This window comes from Stegostoma tigrinum, chromosome 18, assembly GCF_030684315.1.
Source record: "Stegostoma tigrinum isolate sSteTig4 chromosome 18, sSteTig4.hap1, whole genome shotgun sequence".
Taxonomy (NCBI): domain Eukaryota; kingdom Metazoa; phylum Chordata; class Chondrichthyes; order Orectolobiformes; family Stegostomatidae; genus Stegostoma; species Stegostoma tigrinum.
This window is the reverse complement of record NC_081371.1, coordinates 53,710,824-53,725,874: the sequence shown is the minus strand read 5'-3', so window position 1 is coordinate 53,725,874 and position 15,051 is coordinate 53,710,824. Positions and strand designations below refer to the sequence as shown.

Below are 15,051 nucleotides of genomic sequence, written 5' to 3'. Positions count from 1 at the left end.
CTCCAGTGGCAGCAAAGCAGAAAGTCTCAAAGGGCTAAAAAAGTGTAAACCACCTAACGGTCACACCTCAAATGCCAGCATTCCAGTCCGGCCATGGTACATCCCACCAGTGCCCTCTCTGTAACCAACAACAACAACATGTGTTTATATAGTGTCTTCATTGTATCAAAGCATCCCAAGGTCCTTCACAGCAGCGTTATAAAAACAAATGTTGACACTGGAGCTGCATAAAAGGAAATTAGAACAACTCACCATATGCTTAGGGGAGGCAATGGCCTAGAGGTATTATTACTGGACTGTTAAACCAGAGACGCAGCTAATGTTCTGGGGACCCAGGTTCGAATCCTGCCCTGGCAGATGGTGGAATTTGAATTCAAAAGACATCTGGAATTAAGAGTCTAATCATGATCATGAATTTGTTGTCGATTGTTGGGAAAGCCCATATCACTAATGTCCTTTAGGAAAGGAAACTGCCATCCTTACCTGGTCTGGCCTACCTGTGACTCCAGACCCTCAGCAATGTGGTTGAATCTTAACTGCCCTCTGGGCAATTAGGGACAGGCAATAAATGCGGCATAGCCAGTGCCCATGAGCAAATTTTTTTTAAAAAACGGCTTAGGCAAAAAGGTAGGTTTAAAGGTGGAATGAGAGCTAATGAGGTGTGTTGTAGAAGGTAATGGTTTAGAAAGAGTTAATGTCAAAGTTGTATTAGTTTCATCCTTCAAGTGGAGAAAAGAATTATTCTACATGAGCTACTGATCAAGACAGATATGACAGATAGCTGTATTTGTGCCTAACTTAGTTAATGCTTGTTGTACCTATTGCTTTCATGTAATTACCTACAACCTGCGATCTAAGACAAGTGCTTCTTTTTATTAAGACTCTCCAGTGGCATATGCTCTACCTGTGATGATGAGACAGGGCCTTAGACTCAGCAAGGAAAGGAGAATTAGTAGCACTGGGCCTCAACCAAAGCCGTCCCCGATTGATACCCAGAGCTCAATGCAACATGGTGATCAATGGTGGAAACCACTGCTGAAATATCCCAAGACAGCAACAGCAGCAAGAATCCATTTGATCCAGAAGAATTTTTTTTAAAGTCATGTGTGTTTGCCATTTTCACAACATTATTAATTTAAAAAGACAGAGAGAATCTGCCAGTAACTAAAATGTGAAATTGGCAGTCAGCAGCAATAATAGGAATAAAGCAGCAGTCCAGAGGAAGACTTGGTAAGTGATGGAGAAAAAATAGTGTCGAGTGATAAAAGAGAAAAGTTAGTCACACTAGGAGGAGACTAGGAGGACTAGGAGGAAACCGTCGTGGAGAAAATTCTGTGGAAGCAATTGGGTGGTCTGGAACCAAGGTTAAATATCACGAGGGTAAGGGTCATACACTTTGCAGTAATGACATATAGACCATGCTGGGAAGACAAGAGGTGAAGGGGATTACTTGGCTTTTGAAATAAGCATCACTGTTATTGCAAGTAGCCCCCAAGATGCACAACAGTACACAGAGCGAGAGCCAGAAAAGTCATTTATATAGAGGCCACAATATTAAGAATTGGTATTGTTTATTTGCAGTGAGAAAAGGCAGAATTAAAAGATCAAGAGAAAGACTCTAAAAGGAGGAATGTACTTCTAAAACAATTCAAATGTGGACCAATCAGAACACAGAATGAGACATCAAAGTGTGGAGCTGGATGAACACAGCAGGCCAAGCAGCATCTCAACAGCACAAAAGCTGACGTTTCGGGCCTAGACCCTTGATGAAGGGTCTAGGCCTGAAAAGTCAGCTTTTGTGCTCCTGAGATGCTGCTTGGCCTGCTGTGTTCATCCAGCTCCACACTTTGTTACCTTGGATTCTCCAGCATCTGCAGTTCCCATTATCTCTATCATAGGATGAGACATCTTGGAGTAAACAATTCTTAACAACAAAATTGCTTCAAAACTAAGCACTAAATTTGAAGCAAGAAATTTAATATGGTACTGTATTCAGCAAACCCTGTAGGATATGATATCAAAAATAGTGTAAATATAAAAGGTATTAATAGTTTTAAAACCTTATGACAATTATTTTGATCTGGGAACAAATAATATTCTTCAAAGGGTAAGATATCTCTGAAGAGTTCAGCTTCCAGGTGAATCCACTAATTATTTCATGAATGCTTTCTACAAATTAGTAGAATATTTTGGCAACAGGGTTTTGAAATCAAAATTCATAACAGATAGAATTATTGTTAGACTTATTGATGTGTCTTTGTCTGACAGCTTACAATCCAAATAGATGTAAATTTCAGAAAAGTCATTCTGATTATGGTTGAAGCAAAAACTAGAAAGACTCACATATGGATTCTGAGAGGAAAAATACAACCCTCAGGAGAACAACGAAAACTAATCACTTTTTAAGGTACAGCACTCTAAAGAGGCACTTGACAAACCAAAACAAAGAGTAAACTAAACAGCAGAAATGATGAGATAACAAGGTATAGACTGGATGAACACAGTAGGTCAAGTAGCATCACAGGAGCAGTAAAGCTGACGTTTCAGGCCTAGTCCCTTCTTCAGTATGAGCACTATGGAGTAACAAAGACTCACAGGCACATGCAATGATGACAAAAGACGCTGTAGTTGACTTCCAGAAGGTATACAGAAGTTAAGCACAGCTTCAGGGCAGCAAAAAGCTAAATTCTTACTCTTACAAAATGATCATCCATATTTGCATGAGGTGATTTACCTCAATTAGAAAAGGTAGGAGAGACATTCCTAGGGGAAATTTGTGCTTCATTCAAAATTTGTGACTCAACTGACTCAAGTTTTACAGAATTTACTTGGATCAATAAAGATCTTGTGAATTTTAAGCTTCGTATGAGAACAAGTGTCTCTATTCTGTCAGGTTGACTATCACAGCTAAAGAACTAAAAGTTACAGTTTACAGAGATGAAACTACACAGTCCAGCTGGAATAATGCCTACTATTACAGATATGTTACAAGAAATGCTGCAACACAAACAGAGTGTGAGAATTGAAAATGTGCGTGCAGTCTACAATCAATATTCCTCTCTTTTGAACCTGCAAGTATATCGTAGAAAGAGGCCATTCAGCCCATCAAGCCTGCGCCAATTCTCCAAAGAGCATCCCACCCAAACCCAGATTCCTACCAATCCCTGTAGCGACCATAACTAATCCACCAACCTGCACACTGCAGACAATTTCCCATGGCCAATCCACCTCAGCAGCACATCTTTGGACAGTGGGAAGAAACCAGAGGACCCAGAGGAAGCCCACACAGACACAGGGAGAATGTGAAAACTGCACACAGACCATCACCTAAGGCTGAGATCGAATCCAGGTCTCTAGTCCTGTGAAGCAGCTGTGGTAAGTACCATGCCACCCATATCTTAGCCTCAACAGCATTGAGGTAACAGAAAGCTTTTGACTAGTTCTTCAAGAACAATTGACTTATAAACAAACAGTTGTCAGCAAGTAGTTAAGGAACACCCTGCGAAGATTTCATTGGGATTCTCAGACTTATGGCAGAGCCCAAAACAATGAAAGAACCCATTGAGATTACACTGTTGTCAAAAGACATTATTTTATTCTGTCAGCAGGAAGGAGGTCACATATTCCATAGGACTGATGAAAATGCTTTCTATTCCTAGCCTCACTGAAGAATGTTTCAATCCACTGTCTCTCAAAGCAAGTTATCAATGTCAGCATCAGAGATGGTGCTGAATGAGCGGCAGTCTTCCAGTAACACCGCTAAGGATATGAATGTGTCTAGCTGATCAGTAACCATCAAAAATAAATGAAGTTGTCCATCCTAATCGACCTAATGAAGTAAAGATCTTCGAGACTTCAAGGTGTACAGCACAGTAAAACGTCCATTGGCCCATCAAGTTTCTGCCAGTCAAACTAGCACCTAACTATTCTAATCGCAGTCCATATCCTCGGCGTCACAAGTGGAAATCTACATACTTCTTAAATGTAAGGAGAGATTTTGCTCCTACCACCCCTACTGGCAGTGAATTCCAAATTTCCACCACCTTCCAAGTGAAAATCTTTTTCTGCACATCATCTCTAAACCTTCTGCCCTTACCTTAAATCCATGCTCCCAGTTCTCAATCCCTCCGCTGAGAGGAAAAGTCTCTTCCTCTCTACCCTGTCTGTGATTGCTATAATTTTATACATCTCAATCATGCACTCCTCCCCAACTCTATTCCTCTTCTACTCCAAGGAGAAACAACCCCAGTCTATCTAATCTCACTTCATAACTAAAACTCTCCAACCCAGGCAATACCCTGATAAACTTCCTCTGTACCGTCTCGAGCATAATCACATTTTTGAATCCAGAAATGCACACAAATACTCTAGTTGTGGCCTCAACAGTTGAACTATCCAAAAATAGAGGGCAAAGATTTGTTTGAACCAAATAGAGATGGGTTCATGGAAGCCAGACGAACATACACAGATTCAGACCATGAAGAAGAAATTGCCTCTAAACATCCAAGATACTGCACAAAAAAAAATACCTCTTCAAATGAAAATGTATTTGTCTAGTTCAGAAATCTACAACACTTTACAGGAGAAAGTGCTTGTTTCATCAGAGCAGCCATATTCCATTATGGACCTTTTTGTGATTAAAGGTACCCCTGATGATGTTATAGGCCAGCTATCTGAGCCAGCAGGGAAGAATTCACTTGTGAAAGATACTCAGGTTAATTAAGAGTCCTCAGCATAAGGCAATAGGCCACTTGCCAGGTTCAGTAGGAATGACATCCCATGCAAAAGATATCCAAACAGGTCATCCTGCACAGAAATGATTTACAGCAAATCAAAATCACACCTCATACAGAGATCTACCAATCTTCCAAGTCGGGAAGGAGTGCATTCCAGAATAATTATGCAACCTCCAAACCACCTAAGCTTGTAAAGTCAGAAACTTGACGGTGGTTATATAGTGATAAAAATAAAAGTTGACACACACATAATTGTCTGATTGTTAACTACGGGCAATAAAACTTTATGGGAGATGTAAGGTAATAGGTTTGAAAGAGTTAATGTTAAAGTTCCATTAGCTCTACTCGATCTTATAACGTCACATGGTCTTTGGGAAGGGAAGTGGTCTTATATAAGGTGCTATCAGAGATAGACATGAAATACCCTGACTCCTGATAGTTGGAAGTGTGCCTAACTAGTCAATGTTAATGGTACCTATTAATATCATTAAATAAACTACACCAAGTCACATACAACAAGTGCATCTTCTTGTTAGGAAGCCCTAATGTTTATACTCTATGACAGTTAATTAAACAGACCCCTACGTTCAGCACAGGTAGGTGGTTTGGTCAATGTCCTTGTGGTCCAGTGCTAGTGCGTGGGGTGAGCTTCGTTATCAACTCCTTTGTTTACCCAACTGCTGTTCTCCCTCTTTGGGCTCTATCCTATCATTTACTCCCCAACCCATCCCCCTCCCTGTTTTCTGCATATGAACTGATGATTTCCCAGCTACCAGTGCGGAAGAACGGTCACCTGACCTGAAATGTTCACTCCGATGTTTTCTTCACAGATGCAGCCAAACCTGCTGAGCTTACAGCAACCTCTGGTTTTGTTGCTAGTGCTTCTACCTATCGGGCTGAAGTGTTCATGTTCATAATCCCCTGTGCTACACAAGTCTGTCACTGCATGTCTGAAAAGTTTAGCTTAAAGGCAGTTTTTGACTGTTTGATTTTGTTTTCACTGCATCGCCCCAAAAGGGGCTGTCGAGCTTGTTTAAGCTTGGTTTTCAAACAATAGGAAAGGGAATTGGTGCCAATGAGCTACCCCACTGACCGGCTGTCAATGGTATCAGAGCCCTGTACAACATGTTTCAGAAGGGGATTCTATAGCTCAGGGCCTTGGCATTAGCGAGGTTTGTAAGCAAGAATGAAAATTTTATACTGGATGAATTGCTTTACTAGCACCCAGTAAAAGCCAGCAAGCAAAATGTTCATGGGTGAATGGGACTCAATTTGATTGAGGATGTGAACAGCCAAGTTCTGCATGATGGCAGATTTACAAAGGGTACAGTATGGGAGGCTGGCCAGGAGTATATTATTTTCTGAACAGCATGTTCAGGGATGTTACTACACACCTCTGGAGCAGGTGGGACTTGAACACAGACCTTGGAATACTCAAAGTAATGAGAAGGTTTTCAGCAGCAGATGAGCTTAAACAGAACAGAGTCAGTTCATGTTATAGAAGTGGAAGTTAGGCTGTATTAGAAGTGGTGCAAGTATTCAGCTTTAATAGTGTATTAACTGTGTTTCATTACTTGCTTCGGAGTCATTCCTTTGGGGTGCAGGCCCGACAGTCCCAGGTTTTTTTCAAGTCCCCCATGTCTCAGGGGTACATCCTCATGTGGCTGAACAGGTTACAGATTCATAGAGTCATACAACACAGAAACAGGTCCTTTGACCTAACTCATCTGTACCGAGCAGGTTTCCTAAACTGAATTAATCCTATTCGCTTGCCCTGATGCCATTTTCCTCAAAACTTGTCTTTTTGAAGTAAATGTCTGTTAAATATTGTACTTGTACCCAACTCTACCACTTCCTCTGGCGCTCGTTCCATACATGCACCACCTTCTGTGTGAAAAAGTTGCCTTTCAAGCCTATTTTAAACCTTTCCCCTCCCACCTTAAACCTATGCCCTGTACTTTTGGACTCTCCCACCCTAGGAAAAAGATCTTGGCTTTTCACCCCAGCTATGCCCCTTGTGATTTTATATACATCAATAAGGTGACCTATTAACCTGCTAAGCTCCAGAGAAAAGAGTCCCAGCCTATCCAGCCTCCCCTTATAACTCAAACCCTCCAATCTTCATAACATACTTGTTAATCTTCTTTGCACCCTTTCCAATTTAATAACATCTTTCCTGTTGCACGGTGACCAGAATTGTACACAGTTCTCCAAATGTGGCCTTATCAAAGTCTTGTACAACTGTAATATGTTGTCCTAAGGTTAATATTAAAATAAATTGAGTACCTCTAAACAGGAGCCTACAGAAACTCGAGTGCTGGGCTAGGAAGTGCATAGTTCAAATGTACATCTATGAGTAGTGAATCATTCAGTGGGCTCCGATTTTCTCAAAACTGCATCTGACGGTAGATTCCTGCTGACTGGTGAGAATGCAGTCACTCCTGAGGTGACGACCAATGCTTACAGTGCACAAGGAAGCCGGTCATTTGTCAAACACCAGAAAAAGCAGCCTCTTTGAATGTTACAGTGCTGAGGTAAAGCATTCAGCCAAGTGAGAATAGCAGACAGTACACAAAAAGAAACTGCATCAGCTGTTCTATCTGGATGCGGGTGTTCTCTGTACAAGATGGGGCACAAGAGGTGATTGCAGTGCATGCCCTTCTGTGAAAAGAATATCAGAAAGTATCTTCGGTCTGGTTCAAAGATTACATCTGCAAATTAAACAGCCATTGTCATGTGCAATTTATGATTTAAAAGCCAGTCATGCCTCCCCAAAGCACCAAGTTATTTGCAACAAATCATGGATGGAAACCATTGAAGCAAAATTGGCACAGACTTAGCTTGTCTAATCCAGAATGACTGGGCACCTTGATGTAAAAACATAAGGAACAGGAACAGAAATAGATCAATCAGCCCCTCAAGCCTGCTTTGCCATTCAGAATGATCACGGTCAATCCTCTAACTCAACTCCTATTACTGGCTGTTCCCATAATGCTTTCTTCACAGAGAAACAAAAATATATTGAATGGTAGGGCACCGACAATAGATAATGAAGAAGATTCATGACACAACTCAGTGTTGAATGAATCGCCCCTTATCCTGAGATTGTGCCCCTGTTCAATGCTCCTCAGCAGAGGGCGAGGGTGCGAGTGGGCAGGAAAACTGTTCAGGGTCTATCCAATCAAGAAAGAAAAGACAAGGAGGTAATATAATCCATTAAGACCACAGGAGTTCACTGCGAGAGCATTCCAACTTCACTTTCCTCTCCTTTCCCCATTGTCTGGCTGCTTTCATTTCCTTTTCAGGTGTTTATCCTTAAAATCATGATTGAATTCTAGGTCAGTCCTAGATTGAGTCTTAGTTCAGGATTCTCTTAAGGTTAACATGCAGGTTCAGTTGGCAGTTAGGAAGGCAAGTGTAACGTTAGCATCCATTTCAAGAGGGCTAGAATAAAAGATCAGGGATGTACCGCTGCTGATGTATAACACTGTGGTCAGACCGCATTAGGAATATTGTGAGCAGTTTTAAGAAAACATAGAACATAGAACAGTACAGCAGAGTACAGGCCTTTCAGTCCATGATGTTGCGCTGACCTATTTTCCTACTAAGATCAATCTACTCTGCATACCCTACATTTTACTATCCTCCATGTGCCTATCCTAGAGTCGTTTAAAAGTCTTTAAAGTATCTGACTCCACTACCACTGCCGGCAGTGCATTCCACACACCCATCCACTCTCTGTGTGAAGAACCTACTTCTGACATCTCCCGTCTACCTTCCACCAATCACCTTAAAATTATACCCCTTCATAATAGTCATTTCTGCCCTGGGAAAAAGTCCCTGACTACACCACTCTATCTATGCCTCTGATCAACTTGTGCACCTTTATCAAGTCACCACTCATCCTTCTTTGCTCCAATAAAAAAAGGTCTAGCTCCCTCAACCTTTCCACGTAAGACCTGCCCTCCAGTCCAGGCAGCATCCTGTTAAATCTCCTCTGCGTGCTCTCGAAAGCTTCCACATCTATCCTTTGATGATGTGACCAGAACTGAACATAATATTCCAAGTGTGATCTAACCAGAGTTTTATAGAGCTGCAGCATAACTTCACAGCTCTTAAATTCAACTCTCCTGCCAATGAAAGTCAACACACTGCATGTCTTCTTTACAACCCTATCAACTTGGGTCACAACTTTGAGGGATCTATGGGTGTGGACCCAAGAGCAATCTGTTCCTCCACACTGCCGAGAATCCTGGGCTGAGAATTTTGGACTCTGTATCTAAGGAAGGATGTGCTGGCCTTGAAGGGGTCTAGAAAAATGTACAAGAATGATCCCAGGGATGAAGGGTTTGTCAAATGAGGAGCAATTGAGGACTCTGGGTCCGGACTTGATGGGGCTTAGAAGGAAGAGAGGGGAGAGAGGGGATCTGTTTGAAACATCCAGAATACTAAGAGGATAGGGTAGACGTGGAGAAGATGTTTTCATTAGTAAGAGAGACTGGAACTGGGGGCATAGCCTCAGAGTGAAGGAATAACCCTTTAGAGCTTAGAAGAGGAAATTCTTCAGCCAGAGGATGGGAGATCTATGGAACTCACTGCTGCAGAGAGCTGTGGAGGCCAAGTCATTGAGTGCATTTAAGACAAGATAGATAGTTTTTGGTTAGTAAGAGGATCAAGGGATACAGGGAGAAGTCAGGAGAATGAGGTCAAGAAACATATTAGCCGTGATTGAATGGTGCATCAGACTCAATTGGCCAAATGGCCTACTTCTGCTCCTACATCTTATGGTCCTATGGGATCTGCCTTGACCACTTACTCAGCGACTGAATACCTCAGTTCCCGACCATTCACTGCATACAAATGAAATTCCTTATGTTCCCTATGATTCGTGTTGCCAATCGCTTTAAATCTGTGTCCTCTGTTTCTTGACCCTTCCACTCAAGGCAACAGTTGCGCTACCTACTGTGTCCGACGACCTCATGATTTTGAACACTGCTCTCAAATCTCCTTACTCCGAGCAATCTAACTGCAGGTATCAGATATGTGACAGCCAGGAGTAAAGTATCCACTATCCAATTGAAAACCACTTTCTTCAGCTCAACTTCAACACAGCACCCATTACTGCACTGCACCAGCCGGCACAACTTTTCTCCATGCGAGAATGCTAAATTAGGACATTGATCTTTCTGATACGCAGCAAGGGGGATGAAATAACATGTCTTTATATATACGTATCTGGCAGCTTTCACACACTTGGGACATTTTCAAAGTGTTTCACTGTTGGTGCTTGCCGAGGGAGAAGCCAATTTGTACACAGCAAGGTCACATAAACAACAATGAGGTAACTACTCAGTTAACCTGTTTTGGATGTTGTTGTTTGAGTGATGAATGCTGTCTCAGAGACCAGGAGAGCAGCCTGCTCGACTTCAAAGCAAAATAAAACAGCAATAAATCTTTAAGCCCTCCAGACACGGGATTCAAACTGCGCTAGCCCACTTCGGCATCAAGAGACAGAGAATACTCTTGTCTGATTTGTTAGGGCTGCCATTGAATCCAGGTCACAGAGGTCAAATGTGAAAGGCTGATGTCAAACCCAACGCACCACCCAATTCAGTTTAGACAACTTTGTGAACCTACCTGGAGTTGGTTTAAATGTTCAGTTAGCTGTTAGAACTGGCATCTGAGGAGGTCTCTCTCCTGAGAGGGAGAATTGGAGTTCCAGCGAGGTGATGTAAATCGGAGTTTTACCTGGCTGGAACCCCTACCAATTTCCAACCACCAGCTGCAGTATAAATGCAGTTCAAGTTAAAGTCATTTGTACTGTAAAGCAGGCAATCCAAAAATGCCACCTTTTCTTTAACATGAGACACATTCTGAAATTAAAATATTCTCTGGTTGGACAGATGATTGACTTACCTTGGTTGTTTTTACTTTATTTCCAGAGGCACAGCTCCAACCAGTGCGATCTGGCAAGACTTTACATTCCTCTCCTTCCAGGCATGGCTGCATCTGACACCACCATTTCTGTAAAACTATTGAGGCTGGTTCAACATCAAACAACAACTTATTAGCTTAAATTCCCCATGGAAGGCAAACATAAGTCAATGGCATATTCAACTGAAATGCAATAGAGAACACTGCATCCAGTTTTCCGCCCATTTTTGGGCAATGTTGCTCTTTACATGAATCCCTACAATGTGGAAGCAGGCCATTTGGCCCATTGAGTCCACACTGCCCCTCTGAAGGACATCCCACCCAGGCCCACCTTCCTACCCTCCCCCTTTAACGCTGCATTTCCCATGGGTTAATCCACCTAGCATGCATATTCCTGGACACTATGGAAAATTTTGCATGGCCAATTCACCCAACCTGCGCATCTTTGGACTATGAGAGGAAAATGGAGCACCAAGGGGAATCCCACGCAGACACAGAGAGATAGTGCAAACTCCACACAGACAGTTGCCTGAGGCTGGAATCAAACCCGAGTCCCTGGCACTGTGAGGCAGCAGTACTAACCACTGAGCCACCGTGCTGCCCCATATCTAAAGATGAATCTACTCGCTATGTAGACCATGCAACGATAGTGCACCAGCTCGATTTCTGAATTTGAAGGGCCTGTCCTATAAAGTGGGTTTGAGTAGAATGATCTATAATTTCTGGAATTTAGAAGAATGAGAGGTGATCTTATCAAAATGTATGAAGCTTCAAGAGGACTTTAACAGGTGAGATGCTTACTGATTGATTCCCCTGTCTCACAAATCTAGAACTAGTGGGCATGGAGTCGGCTTTTTATGGAGTCAGAAAAAAATTCACAGAGCATTAAAAATAGCAGGCAGGGCCTGAAGGTGGAAATTTCACCCTGAACCAGTTCCAACAGATTCAATTTGTTTTGCCAGTGGGGAAAGGAGGTAGAGTCTGATTTCCACAGATGACAGTCCTGAACGCAGCAGGACCATTTGAGTTGTGCTGAGTTCAAAAAGGCCAGACATCTACTGTTCCAAGAGTCTTAACCTGCAGTATGGGAGTCACAAATGTTTGGAGTAGATGCAAATGCTTTTGAGGCAAACATAAGCTCTGTTCAAATGTCACAGCCTGGAGTCTTTTTCAAAATCTCCTGCTTAACAAACATGAGAAAAAGGTCTTAAGCTGTTAATGAGTTAAATAAGCTGCCTGCTGCACTGCTCTGCTTCTTGGGTCATAAAGTCGAAGTTCAAAACAATGGGCTGACTGTTACCAACTTTAACAAAGTGTTATTCATTGAGGTTCTAGGAGGGTTTCTCTCCATAAGACCCAGTGAGTCTTTTTACACTACCATCCTAGCGTCACTGTCCTTTAACAATGCACCATCCCCTGTAATGAAAATGCCATTCTGTTCACAGACAAGTGATGACAATTTGAAGCTGCCCCTGAAGGCTGCATCCACTCCCAGAGGGCATGGCAGGTTAGGGAAAATCAATGTCACCAATAGCCAACTGCAGCCTCAGTCAGTGCCCTGATGGACAGGATGCTCCTATCCCCAGGAACACCTAAGAAAGCCACAACACCATAACCTGCCAGGCTGAATTGATGATGGGTGAGGTCTCCATGGTCTGGTGAAATGTCCGGGAAATATGCAAGAAGGTCAATGATGCTGACCCACTCTGCTGTGCCAGGATAAATGCCACCATCATGCTTCTGCTACTTCACAGTCAGCCTCCCTCTGTTACTCCACCTGCTTCCCACTGTGGCTCATGTTCCACCATCACATGACAAATTCTCCCTCACTCACTCTCACCCACCCTAACATCCCCTCATTTCAGCCACTCAGACATTTTTGTTTCCATTGCTCCCTTCTGCTCTACAGGACGATAGAAGGCCCATCCTCTGCCCGTGAGTTCTAGGTGACACCTCACTGTGTAGGTGAACAGCTGAACACCATTATTCCATTCCTGGTAGACCTCCCTGTCAACCCCAGAGTTTCCACATCTCCCCAAGTCCCTATCCAGCCATTTATTTGAGCCTACACCTGACCATATTTAACCCCACCCCAAATCCTGGTATGTGGGGAACATACCAGGTCTGGGATTTATCTGATATCTACCAACACTGCCCACACCCACAAACCAGGTGTGAAGTTGAGGAGTACATTCCAGAGGGCCTAAAGATTTCCAAAGCAGATTGGTTTAAGTCCCAGAGAATGCATATAGGGATTCTAACCAGTCTATCTTGGTATTCACCCACTTTCTTACCAGCTATTACCTGATTCAGAAAATGGCTCAGGGTTAATTCTAACCCTAATTCTAAACCAGTTGTCTTTTAACTGGCCTTTTGGGATAGTAGCTCCCCATGGGACAAACATGAAATTTTTCCAAAATAGTTTTCTAAGCAATTAACTTTACGCTTCAGCCCTGGCACAAAAACACAAGAATTACAAGGATGTTACCAAGACTGAAAGGTTTGAGTTATGAGGAGAGGCCGGATAGGCTGGACTTGTTTCCTGGAGCATAGGAGGCCAATGGGGTGACCTTATAGAGGGTTATAAGATCATAAGGGACATCAATAGAATGAATAGCCAAGGACCTTGCCCCAGGGCAGTGACTGCAATGAGGTCAGCCAGGTGGACCTCATAGAATACGAGTTCCCTGATTGGGGCTCGTTAATCTGATCCAATCAGGGAGACCTGGCTGACAGATATGAACCGAAGCGTCACTCCTCCTCTTCACTCTGAGAGCTGGCTCCGAGGGAGCTGGGTCAGTGTCAAGGACTCTCCCACGTGTAAATAAAGAATGACTTTGTGGGATACTGGCCTCTGTGGAGTTATTTCACCTGGGAGTGGGGGAGTCCAAAACTAGAGGGCATAGGTTTAAGGTGAGGTGGGGGGAGAGGGACCTGAGGGGCAACATTTTCACACAGAGGGTGGTGCATGGATTGAGGAGCTGCCAAGGAAGTGGTAGAGGTTGGTACAATTACAGCATTTAAAAGACATTTGGACAGATACGTGGTAGACAAGGATAAGGACCAAACACAGGCCAATGGAGCTGGTTCAGTTTAGGAAAACTGGTTAGCATGGATGAGTTGGGCCATAGGGCCTGTTTCTGTGCCATCTGACTCTATAAACGAGACTAGTTGAACTAGCAGTGCCACATGGAGGGGAATGGAGCTTACAGCAGAAGGGGGACAGCTGTGGACCTGGGGTCTGGCACAGGCAGGCAAAACACAGCGGAAATGAAGATTTGGGAGTGTGATGGCTTGCCAATGCTGATTTGTGTGGATAAAGGGTCCAGGGCAATGGTGACCAATGAGAATGCAGGGACCTTGTTGTGAAGGAGCAGCAACATGATGGTTGGGTCAAGCATTCAGCAAACTGCAGCCCCCAGGTCCCCACTGAGGCTTACAGTTCAGGAATCTGTGCAGTCTAATTTATCATCAAGATCTCCAGCCCATCACATCCCTGCCATTTCTTCAGGAGTCGTAGAGTCAATTACCACAGGAAAGGTCCTTCAGCCCTTCTAGTTTGCACCATCAACAATTACCACTAGAAATGTGCTAACCCCAATTTTCTGCATTTCTCCCACAATCTTGAATGTTATGATATGTGAAGAGCTCATCCAAATATTTTTTGAAGGTTGTAAGGTTTCCAGACAGTGCATTCCAGATTCTCAACACTCACCGAGTGAAAAGTTTTTTCTCAAACCCCCTCCTAATCTCCTGGTCCCTTGCCCTAAAACTACCCTCTCATGATTGACTCCTCAACCAAAGGAAACAGCTGGTCTTTATTAATCCTGTCTGTACCCCTCGTTATCCTAAACACCTCAATCATGTCCCCCCTCTGCCTTCTCTGCTCTAAACGAAACAATCCAAGCCTAACTAGTACCTCCTTATAGTTCAATATCTCCATCCCTGGCCACAGATGGTGAGCGTCCTCTGCACTCCCTCTGGTGCTATCACATCCTTCCTGTCGTGAGGCGACCAGAACTGCACACAGTATCCCAGCTGTGGCCTAATCAACTCTCCGTACAACTCCAACATTACCTTCTTGCTCTTAAACGCAATGCCATGACTGACGAAAGCAAGTGTCCCACACGCCATCAAAATTATCCTATTCAAGTACTCCGCTGACTTCAGGGGTCTGTGAATAATTATTCTAAGGTGCCTCTGTTCCTCTAAGCTACCCAGTGTTCTGTCATTTATTAAATATTCCCTGATCTTGTCTTTTCTAAAGTGCATCACTTCATACTTATCAGGTTTAAATGCTATCTACCACTGCTATGCCCACGCGACAAACTCATCTATATCCTCCTGCAACCTACAACCATCTTCTTCACTATTAACCACT

At 43.2% G+C, this 15,051-nt stretch overlaps 1 protein-coding gene across 3 annotated transcripts in view; it reads right to left on the bottom strand.

Moving 5' to 3' along the window:
* LOC125460664 (chemokine-like protein TAFA-2) overlaps window positions 1-15,051 on the bottom strand; it is a 270,791-nt gene that overhangs the window by 15,298 nt on the left and 240,442 nt on the right. For 2 of the 3 annotated variants that reach the window (XR_007249305.2, XR_007249306.2), the window contains exons 5-6: window positions 10,653-10,777; window positions 10,374-10,518 (exon numbers count right to left, since the gene is read on the bottom strand). Coding sequence is in view for 1 of the 3 variants with exons in the window: in XM_048548345.2 (XP_048404302.1) it covers window positions 10,653-10,777 (125 nt within the window). In the remaining 2 variants the exon portion in view is untranslated. The remainder of the gene's footprint in view (window positions 1-10,373; window positions 10,519-10,652; window positions 10,778-15,051) is intronic. The other variant, XM_048548345.2, reaches the window with a different exon arrangement.